Raw genomic sequence first — 14,777 nt, 5'->3', positions numbered from 1 at the left:
TCTATGGTGTCATCAATAAGTCTAATCATTGTGCTAATTTTCCTACCTTTCATAAAACCAACCTGATTTTCATGAATAATATCACCAATTACAGTTGAAAGTCTCCTTGCCAGACATTTTGCGAGGATCTTGTAATCTGTGTTAGTCAGAGATATGGGTCTCCAATTCCCGAGATCATCTCTGGGCAATTCTTTCCCTTTATGGATTAATGTCAAGACAGCTTGTTTTTGAGTGGTCGATAACTCGCCATTAGCAAAGGATGATATAAAGGAGGCATGAACTACATCCCTAATCTTCAGCCAAAATACTTTATAAAAACAGGTAGTGAGGCCATCTAGACCTGGGGCTGAATCGTTATTTAATAGTTTTAGAGCAACTGTTAATTCCTCTTTGGTAATATCAGAATCTAGGTTGCCTTTTTGGTCATTGGAGAGAAACGGTATATTCAAATCTTGTACAAATTCCTGTGCGCTCACTTCGTTAAATTCAGATTGTTTTTCATATGCATCTTTAAAAAAAACGTACCTGCTCTTTCATAATTTCTTGCTGTGTATTTACTACCCTTCCATCTTTTGTTTGCAACCGGTCCATAATTTTCATATTGGCTTTACTTTTTTCCAAGTTCAAAAAATATTTGGTGTTCTTCTCCCCTTCTTCAATAAACTGGACACGGGAACGAACTTGGGCACTTTTGGCTTTTTCCAGTGACAGTACCTCAAGCTCTGATTTAATATTTTCTCTCTTTATCAAAAGTGTCTCATCCTGTGGTTTATTGGCTAATAGTGTATCAGATTCATCTAATTCCCTCTGAAGAGAAACACAATAATTAGTTTGTTTTCGTTTCCTTCCTGCTGCATAGGCTGTACACAAATCACGCATTCGTACTTTCAATAATTCCCATTTTAAGTGAGCATTCGTATCCATATTTTCTAATAAAAAGGCATCAATCAAATCATTCATCAGATCAACAAAAAATTTATCACTCAATAATTGGTTATTGAATTTCCAATAAGAGGGACCACGTTTGATATTTACAAACTGAATTTTGAGTTCAAGCAAACGATGATCTGTGTGTGGTACTGACAAAATATTACAAAAAAGGGTTTTATCAAATAAATGATCAGAAACGAAAATATAATCGAGACGACGGGCTATAAAGGGGTTCTTCCTACTCCAGGAAAACTCCCTTTCATCTGTGTGAAACAGGCGCCATACATCATTTAAGACATTATTATTTAAGAATTGCTGGAAATTTACCACATCAACCGTTTTATGCTTTTCTCCACTTACAATATCTAAATCGTTATTCAAAACACAATTAAAATCACCACAGATTATTTTCTCACCATCTAAATTTTCTAAATACTCATTTACTTGTTTCCACAATTGACTTTTTTCCAAAGAATTATTAGGAAAATAAACGTTCACCACGTAAAAACAATTGTTATCCGAAATAATTTTCACACATAATATTCTTTCTGTTTTAAACATTATTTCCACATCACAACTGTAACTCTTTTTCATTAGGATCATTTGTCCCATTCTTTGACATGTAAGTGATGAGTGATACACTTTTCCACCCCATTCTCTCTCCCACTGGTCTTTTACATCGTCAGTAATGTACGATTCTTGCAAACATATTAAATCATACTTTCTTTTTTTAAATAAATCAAATAATGATCTTCTTTTTCTTTTGTTGCGCAATCCTCTCACATTAAGAGAACATATTGAAACGCCATTCATTACACACGTCTATCATAATGTCGCAAAAACCATCTCGTTGTCCTTTAACATAGCCAAGTCGCGAGGCACGTGAAAGCACACGTAAACACGGGGGCGCGGTCACGGGTTACGGGTCAGCATAGGGAACTGTCCGCATCCTGTGAGTTGCTGAGTTCGTTTTCAGGCCTGATGCACGTGTCATTGTTTGCATCGCTAGTGTTGTCGGATGTGCGTGACACTGATAGCCTCGCTTGTTTCGTGTTCTGCGTTGTCGGGCTCATGTTTTGTTGCGGAGATCCGGAGCGTGATCGTTGTCGCTTCGCTGAGCTGCCGTCTCTTTTACTAAATCCGTGCAGGGTGCGCTGCCCAGAGATATGTTTAGGCTTCGTCGTCCTAGAGCGACCTCTGTCTCTGCTGGGAGAGGTACTGGGACTTCGTTGTCTCTGTCTCTCTGGCGCCTTGGGCTGTGTGCTAGTGTTGGACGGGGGAGGGGGAGGAGGATGGGGAGGGGGCAAGCAGTGTCTAAAAGACAACCACAAAGCAGGTGACCCTGACTGTGACATGACCCCTGTCAACAACTTGACAAAGACTTAGTTTTAGCAGTTTCAAATGCTGATCAAACAATGCAAGCTTTCCTATCTGCATATCTAGACATGTACATATTTTGTGATCTTTCAGTGCCGCACAACTTCAACCATATTCTCCACAAGTACACCGTGCAGGGCTTCAGAGTGATTGCCCTTGCCTACAGAAAGCTGGATGCGAAGATAACGTGGCATCAGGTGCAGAGAATTGCTAGGTATGCCATGTACTTGGATTCTTTCACATTCTTTTTGTTTTCTTACTAATCAGCAAAACAAGCACCTCATTTTGAATTTATAATTGTTGATGTTGTTGACAATTTAAATGATATTGCTGGATTTTTCACTCTCCTAACTGTTAGAACAATACCTATTTTTGTGGTGAGCTAAACAAAACAAAATAAATTTAAAGAAAGAAGAGAAAATGTACGAAGATTTCACAAATTATTTTTGAGTCACTTGAGAAAAAGTGACTCTATGTAATCGGTCAGTGTTAGTCTGTCCGGCCGGCCGTCCGGCCGTCCGGCCGGCCGTCCATCCGTAGACACCACCTTAACGTTGGACTTTTCTCGGAAACTATCAAAGCGATCGGGCTCAAATTTTGTTTAGTCGTGACCTCCAATGACCTCTACACTTTAACGATGGTTTCGTTGACCTTTGACCTTTTTCAAGGTCACAGGTCAGCGTCAAAGGAAAAATTAGACATTTTATATCTTTGACAAAGTTCATCGGATGTGATTGAAACTTTGTAGGATTATTCTTTACATCAAAGTATTTACATCTGTAGCCTTTTACGAACGTTATCAGAAAAACAAGGGAGATAACTAGCCTTTTCTGTTCGGCAACACACAACTTAACGTTGGGCTTTTCTCGGAAACTATAAAAGTGACCGGGCTCAAATTTTATGTGAACGTGACTCATTGTGTTGTGAATAGCAATTTCTTCCTGTCCATCTGATGCCTCATATAATATTCAGAACTGCGAAAGTGACTCGATCGAGCGTTTGCTCTTCTTGTTTTATTATTACATTGGAACTTTTTAGTTTTCCTAATGCTCACCATTGTAACTTGTTCCCCCTGTAATCTGGATAAAGGAAAACTGATGCAGAAGAATTAAAAAAGCATGTTTGAAGGAAGGTTGCCAGTAACCTTGGTTAATTAAAAAAAAAGAATCTTGTGATTGGAAGATAAAATACTTGACCTTGACGAAAACCAACTTTCCGTGGGAGATTTAGTACTTTCCAATGACCTTAGTTTGACTTTGGTGAAGACCAACTTTTAAGGGAAAAATGCTTCCCAATGACCTTTGCTTGACCTTGACCTTTCAGGGACAAGATGGAGTGCGACCTTGAGTTCTTGGGCCTGCTGGTGATGCAGAACCAGCTGAAACCTCAGACTACACCCGTAATACACACCCTGCAGAAAGCCAACATCAGGACAGTCATGATCACAGGTGAGAGAAAATCTGTTCATTACACCCCCTGTAAATGTAAACGGGGGTGTATAGGATTCACTCTGTCTGTTTGTCCTTTTGTCCGCGTTCAAATCTCTACTTGTGTTTATGGGCCGATTGAGCTGAAATTTGGTGCATAGCTTGGAAATGGTGGTCACACAGTCGTTTTGAAAAAAAAATTGGGGTGTATAGGATTAATAATAATAATAAATGAGCATTTATATAGCGCAACATCATAACTTTACAATTATGCTCTTTGCGATTGACACATTTAAAATTAAAACACAGTCATACAAGCATTTACATCTACATTCACTCTTTCTATCACTTTATCCTTCTGTCCGCTCTCAGATCTCTGGTGTTCATCGGCTGTTTGAACTAAAACTTGGTGCATAGCTTGGAAATGGTGGTCACACAGTCGTTTTGAACAAGAAAAATTAGATTTCTACCTTTAACGGAAGAGGAGATACCCCAAGAGCATTATTTACTATCTACTGTGTACACTTCGTGAGGTGAGTTATGTACGGTAACTCTATTATTGTCTTGTGTGAATAACATTGCATAACAGGGTTTTGATCGTCGATCTTTTGATAACTTTCTCTCTCTTTGGGGACGGGGGTTGTCCTGACCCCATCAAGGTCAGCACTTGTTTCTCTCACACCACGTTTTCTGCTGTAGGACTGTGGACGTCAATTGGCATTGGCAGACACTGAAACACAGGAATTTATTTCAAAGTGTTTAAAACTTTAACCCAATTTAGCAGTCTTTCCTCATGGCTACAAAATCTGTCATACGAAAACGTTTGCAGAGCAACACTCACAGTCCTTTTGTGAATTCTAAAAGTGAAAGGTTTCCATTAAAATGATTGGATCCCATTATTTTGCAAATTTGTAAAGATTGTATATATTTTCTTGACCGTGGTCCTTAACTGTTTTTGGAAGAGTACATGTTTTATCCATGAAATGTGAACAAGTGTGAACCAAACATGAGAATCTTAACCAAATGAGCCAGAGAGGTATTTTAAGATCTAAGATATAAGAAACAAAAGGACGGAAGCGCTCCAAATTCATTTGCAACAAGAGTAAGTGAGAGTTATTCGGAACCAATCTCCTGGCAACAGAGAGAATAAAATGGATTGAAATAAACAAGCAACTTTCATCCTCAGATTCATTTCATTTTCTTTAACGTTCCACAGGTGACATGATTCAAACGGCTGTCAGCGTAGCACGTAACTGCGGCATGGTACGACCCAACGACAAGGTCATCATTGTCAACGGTCACCCCCCGGACAAAGAAAACCCGGCCGCTCGCATTGAGTGGGAACTGGCCGAGGCTGCCGAGGACCCCGAACTTGTCGACGAAGAAGAATCGTCAGCTAATGATGAGGTGAGAGAATCGGGGTCTTTCCATTGGTCGAAAATATGAAGTGTTTATGAGGTTAACATAGAAATGTTCAGATTGTGAGGTAAGATGCATTGGAGGTAAGTGTCATTGTTTGGGAGACATGTAGGTGTCATTTCAGGTATTGATATTTGAGAGATAGTTCTTTGAGGGAGAATAAATATATTGTCTGAAAAGCACTGTTGGGGATGTCTGCTGTGGAACTTGAATGATATTTTATGGAAGGTGTAAGCACATTGGAGAACAGAGAAAATCAGTTTGACAAACACTTGCTCTTTTGGAGATGTAGCGATATTAGTTCAAGATCCACACCGTGTTGAATTTGTTTTGCAAGGCATTGGTTGGTTTGACTTTTGCGATGAGGAAACTTCAGGGAGGATATAATCTAACAAATTGTCAAATAAACTGGAAAAGGAGAACAGAGAAATTACGGACTCCAGCAAAAATGTTGTTGAGGAAAGTGTCGGATTTATTGGAAAAAGAGAGAGCCAAGAAAAAGTATAAAAGTAGTCCATATCAAATGCACAGCTGTTTTAACATTTTCTTGCCTTGGTGTAAAATAATGAACTCTGTTCTTTTGTGTTCTTGAAGATTTGGGATTTGGGTTCTTTGGTCAATGTCAATTCTGTGTTCTCTCACTTAAGATAACCAACTCGCTCATTTTTCTACCTTTGTTGTTAAAGAGGAGACCGTTGTTAAAAGAACGTTATCTGGAAGACGGTTTGAAGATTGAGACGAAAGAAGGGGGAACAGAGGTAGAGGAACAGAAAGAGGTTCCAGCAGAAGACGAGGTGAGAAAAGAGGAAAACAGAACCTTTCTCTGTTAGAGGGCTTTTGATTGGTGGAAAAACAACCATTCTTTGAAGAGAGCATGTGATTGGTGGAAATACAATCGATGCCTGTTAAGGCAGTTTTTTTTACTCCTGATCCCAAAAGTGCAGGTTCTGTCACTGGCTTTCTCTTGTCCTGGTAGCTAGCCAACAAAAATGTAGATACTAGATCGTGGTGCCAAAAAAAGGAAACTGGTGGAATTTTGTTTATATTTAGTGAGCTCAGATTTGGAGGAAACAGTGGGAAAAGGAAATCATTGGAGTTTTTTTTCCTTGGAAAAATAGATAGTTCTGGTGATTCAGACATTATGGGAGTTTCTTCTTTTTGTGTGTAGGAAAATCAATGGTTCTGGTAATTTAAAGATTTTATTTTGTTCAAAAATATTATGTGTAATGAAATGATTTTTTTTCTCACTTTCAGGTAAGTGTAAGGGAGTTGAGTTCATAGATTAGGACTTGTGTGGGTTTTTTTTCAGTGGACATGGAAATGGGTTTCATTTTGACTCAAATATACACATGCACAGTATTTCTTTGTTTTCCATGTTGAAACATTCACCTGATAGTGGTAAAAAAACAAAAGCGATCTTTACTTTATATTTTTTTAAATTTTTTTTTATACATTGTTGGTCTCATCAAAAAAAAATTTTCTTTTTAGATTTACCTGATACGTATTATGTAATAAACTTCTGTTTCTATGTTCACTTTTCTTTGGGCATTTCAAGTTTTGCAAATGATGGGCTGCGATTGAATAACTTTTTTTAATAGAACTGCACATTTTTTATTCGATTCAGTAAAAATGTTGTACTGGATTGAAAGTTAGATGTTGCACTCTCCAAATAATGGGACAGTTTACACATACATTGCTTCTTGTGTGAACGATCTTGTCAAGTGTCCCTCATCTGTCCAGAGTTTGACATGGAATGAGAGCATTCTTCCACTCGAACACATACCAAAACTCAACAGTCCAGATGCGTTTTGTGTGCTAAGTTCTGTTACATGTTGACGTTGGTGTCAGTTACAAAATTGACCGGCACGGTTGGCCTAGTGGTAAGGCGTCCGCCCCGTGATCGGGAGGTCGTGGGTTCGAACCCCGGCCGGGTCATACCCAAGACTTTAAAATTGGCAATCTAGTGGCTGCTCCGCCTGGCGTCTGGCATTATGGGGTTAGTGCTAGGACTGGTTGGTCCGGTGTCAGAATAATGTGACTGGGTGAGACATGAAGCCTGTGCTGCGACTTCTGTCTTGTGTGTGGCGCACGTTATATGTCAAAGCAGCACCGCCCTGATATGGCCCTTCGTGGTCGGCTGGGCGTTAAACAAACAAACAAACAAAAAGTTACAAAATTAATCCAACCAGAAATCTACAACCTGTCTGCATTCTGTGCAAAGCAGGAATTTATGTGCATATGTTGACTCTGGTGTCTGAGTTACCAAATTAATTCAACCCAAAATCTACATCCCGTCTGCATTCTGTGCAAAGCAGGAATTTATGTGCATATGTTGACTCTGGTGTCTGAGTTACCAAATTAATTCAACCCAAAATCTACATCCCGTCTGCATTCTGTGCAAAGCAGGAATTTATGTGCATATGTTGACTCTGGTGTCTGAGTTACCAAATTAATTCAACCAAAAATCCCTACTCTAAAACAGAAAGTAGCCATGCAGGCCGTTGAATTTTGGTATGTTTTCAAGTTGAAGGATAGACTTTTTCCAGGGGAAAGCTTGGCAAGATTTGTGATGATGAACATGATGAGTTACACGAGAAGGCATTTTATTTAGCTCTTTCTCTTGGAGGTGTTCACTCCTGGGGCTTTTATAACTCTGGTTGTAGACAGAGCCTATGCTGCTCACAAGGGACACAATCCTCAGTGGAGTAAAGGTAGAGTTGTTGCCCTTCCTTTTGGCATGCTGTTCATATTTACCTAATGTGCACTGGGGTGGGGTTTTTTCTTATGTGGTGTGGTGTGTAGTCCATTTGGTGTTCGCTTAAGAAAAAGAATAGTGATATTTTAAAAATTAGAAAAGAAAGTAAATCCCGAAACAAAGAGACTGCCAACGTTCCAAAATTCAGAATTTTTTCTTCTGAATTTTAGAGGAGAAAAAAAAGGAAAAATCATGCCTTTACGATTTAAGCATCTACTTCCTGCTTGCTCAAACAAACAAAAATTAAATTACAGAGTTGTTTTAGAACAGATGGAACCAGGAGTACTTCATTCTGTGTCTGTCTTTGGCCAAATCTTCAACACTCAAGTCCTTAATGGCAAAAAAACGTAGGACTTTTAATATCAATTTTACTACTACTGGCCAAATCTTCAGATGATGTTTATTATAAAATGCCTCTTAGATGAATGATTTCTTTCTTCAGAATGTGTGCTCAAAAGTATACATCTGTTTCAAAATTGTGAGATACATTATTCAGAGTGATTGAAAAAAAAACCACAGAACAAAAAACACTCAAAACCCAGCAAGTGAACAGCAAACAGACTACACAGAAGGGCATGTTGCATTTTTTTCTCTTTTCTTTTCTTTTCTGTTTTGATGGTTTTGGTTGTGTTTGTTGGCGTGACCATTATGCTTTGTTGTTTGAACTTTGAGAATGCTAAGTAAAAATGAGTTACCTTGGCTGACCCCGGTTTTAGTTGTCTGTGTGTTATCATCTTTAGTTCGTTTGTTCTTTTTCTTTCAGCGTTCCATAATGTTTTGTTGGAACAGTGAGAGTTTTATCTTTACTTGTACATGTATAGTGACATGGGTTAATCAGGTACTTTGCTTTAACTCATTGTCTCCCAGGTACGGATATATCCGTACCCACTCATATGGCTCTATCTGACCTGGTACGGATATATCCGTACACACAGTCACATCAGTTGCTTCCTGTAACGTTGATCTAACGCCTGCATTCCATCGTGTTGATACACAGTATTCTACACAGTTACTACAATTCTGGGTGACCTGCTGCAGCACAGCTAATCTCGGCTAAAAAACACTTGGGTCAACATAGCTGGGGTAGAAAGTGTTAATCATACACAATGCGCTAACTGGTCTACAGGCCACAGAAGTCCAAAAAGTATATTAACATCTGTCAAAGGTTTCATTTATTCTTTCAGATTTCAGGGTAGGGGATCTTCCACGGAAATCTGTGATTTCTTGATTTCTTTAGATCATTAATTCATGACTACACTTATTTATTTTTATTATACAATCGTAATCCAGAACATTTTTCTTCTCAGCAGTTATTTTCCGTCTTTTTCACTCCTTCAAAATCATTAATTCATGACTACACTTATTTATTTTTATTATACAATTGTAAACCAGAACATTTTCCTCTCAGCCTAATTAAGTTTCCGTCTGTTTCACTCCTTCAAAATACTTTCTTTGAGATTTGGGCTTTGTGTGTTACTTCATTTTATTTTGCCGAACTCAAAAGAAATCTAGAGTATGGACGTGTTGCATACAAAAAGGTATTTGATGTGGTTGAGGCTTATTTCAGAAATACCCACTCTTATCATGCCGCTACAGACACCGGCTTGTGAGGGATGTTTTGATCTCGTTGATAAGTTCTTTTGTTCTTGTTCAATTTCATTGAATGTTGCGAGTTTATATCATTTTTTTTTAATCTTTTGCTGTATATATGTCTACTTTGTACATATTTTAGTCAATATTTTGCTAAATACATTGTGGTAGACTGAAACTGAAGAGGAGGTGGTGAGGGTGTACGTTTGTGCAGAGTCGAGCAATGCCAAAAAAACCCACTGAACAGATGTTTATGAAACAGATGTTTTTGGCCAACGGATTGACTAAATGTGTTGAAATCCCTTTCAGCGACTTATTTGTTCTGACTTTGTGTTCTGTTTGTTGTGTTTGAAAAAGTGAGCATTTCTTGTTTTTTGTTTTATTTTTGTATGTTAGCCCATTGAAAATGTTGTTACACCCTGGATTTATTTGCATGAGCTGTCGAGTTGTTTGCACACTGTTCATAATTATGTGACCCTCCACCACGGAATGAGTCGCATGTCACCTCACGCGGTTCTGTGCTAGGCTTAATATAAGTCCGGGGGGTGTCTGGTAACAGTGTGAGGGTCACTTTCGTCACAGGCTTATAACTCGAAAAGTTTTCGCTCTTTTTTAAAACGGTTTTCACCACTGGATAGAGCATAACAAATTCTTAAGGAAAATGTAAAAATATGAAAATCATGCAAAGGTGACATGCGACTCATTCCGTGGTGGAGGGTCACATATGAGTTTGAAAGGTTAAGCCGGGGGGCACTAGAAGCTAAGGCGTCTGCATGCTTTTGTTACAAGAAACACTCAAACTACTCTGGCAAAGGTCAAACATCACTTTCACCCATTTTGATCAGTTACCCGAGTAATCAGGAGAGTCGTTGCAACGAGCAGCGCGCATTTGAGGCTGTCAGTCCAGCTGTTTGTCGATGAAAATATTAACGTTGATTTCTTTGGCGGATATTAATAAAAGCTAGAGCTTTGAAAATTGGCACACTTTCAGGGTTTGATCATCTACAGGCGGGCCAAACATCTTGGTGGTCTTCATCAAATTTCAAGGGCCTGGATAGTCATGAATTAAGCTCGTGAAAGTGTACTAAGAGAAAAGTGACTTTTTTTAAGAGATTGACTCAGTTGGATGGTGAACCCTCATGCTGGGCAATTGTTCCTAATTGCTTTTCAGGGCCACAGCTGTCACATCTAGAATGCACTTTTCTCAGCATCTGAGTCGAGAAATGTTGGCCCGAAAAAAAAATTCAAGTGAGAAAAGTTCCACTTAGCGAGCCATCTGACTGGGGCTGCGATTTGAGGACGTGGGGCGGGTTGCATGAGAGAACTCAAATTCCAAGCTCAAACGGTTCGACTTTACTCTAAAGCTTGCTCTGTTAAGAATCCGCAAAGCACGAAACGAAGTCGGGGTGCATGAGCCGTCTTAAGGGCTGACTCAACAGAGAAAGAGGGCAAGTCGACCTACTTAGAGCGTTAGTGGGAGATTCCATGACGTCAGGGGAAATGTGGTCAGCAACAGCCAATGCAAACTGCAGTCTAGTAGGTTCGCAGGAAAAGGGCGCATCAGAGACCGTCTGTTACACAATAATGTACTCTGCGGCATCTGGGCGCATTCAAGCATGCACAGGAAGCGCGCGCTCATACCAACACAGGAGATGCCGTGTGTAGTACAAAGTAGAGCGTACGGCGTTATAGTACTATTTTGTGCATTGTGCATGTTGGATCGAGTAGAAGAAAAATAAAGATTGTCTTCTTGATCTTGAATCGCTCTCTACTGAAAAGGTAAACATCGACCAAAAATTAAAAAAGTAAATACAACAAGTCGCGTAAGGCGAAAATACAATATTTAGTCAAGTAGCTGTCGAACTCACAGAATGAAACTGAACGCAACGCAACGCAGCAAGACCGTATACTCGTAGCATCGTCACTCCACCGCCCGTGGCAAAGGCAGTGCCCGTGGAATTGACAAGAAGAGCGGGGTATTCGTTGCGCTGAGAAGGATAGCACGCTTTTCTGTACCTCTCTTCGTTTAACTTTCTAAGCGTGTTTTTAATCCAAACATATCATATCTATATATTTTTGGAATCAGGAACCGACAAGGAATAAGATGAAAGTGTTTTTAAATTAATTGGGAAAAAAAATTTTGATAATAATTTTTATATATTTAATTTTCAGAGCTTGTTTTTAATCCGAATATAACATATTTATATGTTTTTGGAATCAGCAAATGATGGAGAATAAAATAAACGTAAATTTGGATCGTTTTATAAATTTTTATTTTTTTTACAATTTTCAGATTTTTAATGACCAAAGTCATTAATTAATTTTTAAGCCACCAAGCTGAAATGCAATACCGAACCCCGGGCTTCGTCGAAGATTACTTGACCAAAATTTCAACCAATTTGGTTGAAAAATGAGGGCGTGACAGTGCCGCCTCAACTTTCACGAAAAGCCGGATATGACGTCATCAAAGACATTTACCAAAAAAATGAAAAAAACGTTCGGGGATTTCATACCCAGGAACTCTCATGTCAAATTTCATAAAGATCGGTCCAGTAGTTTAGTCTGAATCGCTCTACACACACACACACACACACACACACACGCACACACGCACGCACACACACACGCACATACACCACGACCCTCGTTTCGATTCCCCCTCGATGTTAAAATATTTAGTCAAAACTTGACTAAATACAAAAAGAAGATAAAAATACAGTAATTACAAAAAAACACAAATTACATCAAAATAAAAAATGAAGTAAAAACAAAATAGAAGGAAAAGAAACCAAAGTCACATAATGTGAGATTAAAAAATAAATAATAAATAAATAAATAAGATTAAATAAATAAAATTTTAAAAATCAAATAATAAAACACTTGTAACTATTAGAGACAGCATTAGGTAACAAAAGATGATTTCTAACAAATAAAAAAAAGACAACAAAATATAAATATATTAATGATTGAATAAATCAATACATAAATACATATTTCAAAAAATAAAAAAATAAAAAATGATTTCACCCTAAAGAAAACAAAAACAAAAACCTTTTGGTTGCCGGGCACAGATGAAGTAAACAAGAAAGTTGTCTAACTCCGTCGCGTTGGTGCGACCTATTATAGCACCAAATGATAAAAGGTTTTAAAAAATCATCTTGCAAGCGGCAACTGGCTGGTTAAGTCTGTTATCTCTGCCAAGCTCAGCGTTAAGCCTGGGGGGGGGGGGGGGGGGAGCAGGCTCAAAGTTAAGCAAAAAACGCTGTGCTCAACGAACGTAAGACCGCTCATGCACCCCGGTTTTCGGCGTAAAGTCAACCATCTCAACTTTGAGCACATTTCCGCCTAGCTTAAGTTGTCTCATGCAACCCACCCCTGGAACTTATCGATTTCTTTGGCTTAAGGATGATTTCTTTGGCGAGATTAATATTACACACTGCGTCTACATACCTACCATTAAAAACGTGGTGGATAATATACCGGCTCTGTGAACATGGCCGCTTGAAACTGACAGAATGATGTGAAACAGCTTGCATTCCTTTCTACAGTTTTCTTGTAGTTTAGCGTGCATGCCCTTTCTTTGTGCAGCAGAGTGAGCGAGGGGAACTGTCGCAAGTGGGAGAAATGCATCGTGGGAACCATGACGATTCTGGCCCCACAGGGCCGAGCGGGTTTCTCTGTTTTCCCGTTGATTTCAACAAGGTGCCAAGAGTAGTTGCCCTTGCTCCAGGCTTGATTTTGTGTTCGCTTGTAGTGAGGCGGTATATTCGTTGTAGCATGGCTCAATGTTTTTTGGCTCACAGTAAACTCTAACCCTTGCAATCAAGCGGCATAATTTAATATAGGTGTTGTTTTTTTATCAGGATTTAGGGTCAGCTTCTGAACTGTGTTAAACTAACATGTCACTGTTACTACTAGTGCTTTTAGTGTTGATATGGTGCGCCAAATTGATATTACTATCGTTAACTGTTATATAGGGTTTTGAAACTATCGTTAACTGTTATACAGAGTTTTGAAACTATCGTTAACTGTTATGTAGAGTTTCGAAACTATCGTTATCTGTTATATAGAGTTTCAGAAACTCTATATAACAGCTAACGATAGTTTTATCAAAACGGCGCGTCGGTATCGTTCCCAAAACGGGAAAACCCTGAAATGCCATTGCAAAACTGTCTTTTTGCTACGAAATGTACATTTTAACTAGAAACACAATTTAAAAAAACTACAAAATTAGTTATTGACCGTTCTTCTGTTGTCGTCTTCTCAAATCATTGTTGAGTTTGTTTAATATTAGCTTTATCATATCATTTGTACTTTCGGCCGTACCGTTTTCCACGTGTGCGGTTTGAAGACGGGTAGGCCTACTGAACTATTCGCGGAAAAGACCATGACAGACGCACTACACAAAACAGTGGGTTTTTTTTTCAAAACAAACACAAAACAACGTGTCACAGTTTCCCGAGTGACATCCCCCACGACGCGTTTTGGAAAACACTGCATGCTTTCGCATCGTGTTTTGGGTACTGCATGCCAGCCGTATGTGTACCGGCAAACTGGCCCGCACCATAGACCTGCCCGCACACAGCGCGGTAGCTAGAACGGGTCAAGCTGACACTGACCAATATTTCTGTGAAAACAGGAAGCGTGCTAGCTGTTACGAAGATTTGATTCCTTGATTAAACGAAGCAGTGAAATGATGGACTTATCAGACGACAGTTAGTTGAATATGATCTACTAAATGTTGTAGTAAGTAGTGCAAATTCGCTCGAACGAAACATTCAGCAGCCATTTTGCCGGCCGCATCGAAACATCCGACCACGCCATCGCTATTTTTAGAAACTCTATATAACAGTTAACGATAGTAATATCACTTGCGCGCACCATGCCGCCGTTTTGCGAAACCCTCGTTATCTGTTATTCATAGTTTTAGCAATAGCGCGCACAAACGCGCTATTGATATAACTCTAAATAACAGTTAACGATAGTTTCGAAACTCTATTTAACAGTTAACGATAGTTTCGAAACTATGAATAACAGATAACGATAGTTTCGAAACTATGAATAACAGTTAACGATAGTAATATCAATTTGGCGCACCATATGTTGATCCAGTTACACAAACATTTGACCTTTTTTTCTGTTTTTCTGTTTTTTGTTGTTCTTCTTTTTTCTTTTCTTTTTTCCTTTTTCTTGTTTCTTTTCAAGTGTTTTATTTTATTTTATTTACTTGTGCATAATTTTTGTGACACGGTTAACACATTTCTTTCTTTGCTAATGCC

At 38.8% G+C, this 14,777-nt stretch overlaps 1 protein-coding gene across 7 annotated transcripts in view; it reads left to right on the top strand.

The window, feature by feature from the left end:
* Positions 1–14,777, top strand: part of LOC138978851 (polyamine-transporting ATPase 13A3-like) — a 69,259-nt gene that overhangs the window by 41,850 nt on the left and 12,632 nt on the right. Inside the window, exons 19-24 of one of the 7 annotated variants that reach the window (XM_070351648.1) lie at positions 2,401–2,521; positions 3,631–3,755; positions 4,951–5,141; positions 7,817–7,864; positions 9,476–9,514; positions 13,087–13,200. In XM_070351648.1, the coding sequence (XP_070207749.1) occupies positions 2,401–2,521; positions 3,631–3,755; positions 4,951–5,141; positions 7,817–7,864; positions 9,476–9,514; positions 13,087–13,200 (638 nt within the window). Of the gene's footprint in view, positions 1–2,400; positions 2,522–3,630; positions 3,756–4,950; positions 5,142–5,839; positions 5,948–7,816; positions 7,865–9,475; positions 9,515–13,086; positions 13,201–14,777 lie in introns of all 7 variants that reach the window. The other 6 variants (XM_070351649.1, XM_070351651.1, XM_070351650.1 and 3 more) reach the window with 6 other exon arrangements.

The sequence above is a fragment of the Littorina saxatilis genome, linkage group LG10, assembly GCF_037325665.1.
Source record: "Littorina saxatilis isolate snail1 linkage group LG10, US_GU_Lsax_2.0, whole genome shotgun sequence".
Taxonomy (NCBI): Eukaryota; Metazoa; Mollusca; class Gastropoda; order Littorinimorpha; family Littorinidae; genus Littorina; species Littorina saxatilis.
The sequence above is the reverse complement of the archived record's forward strand: the minus strand, read 5'-3'. Positions and strand labels throughout refer to the sequence as shown.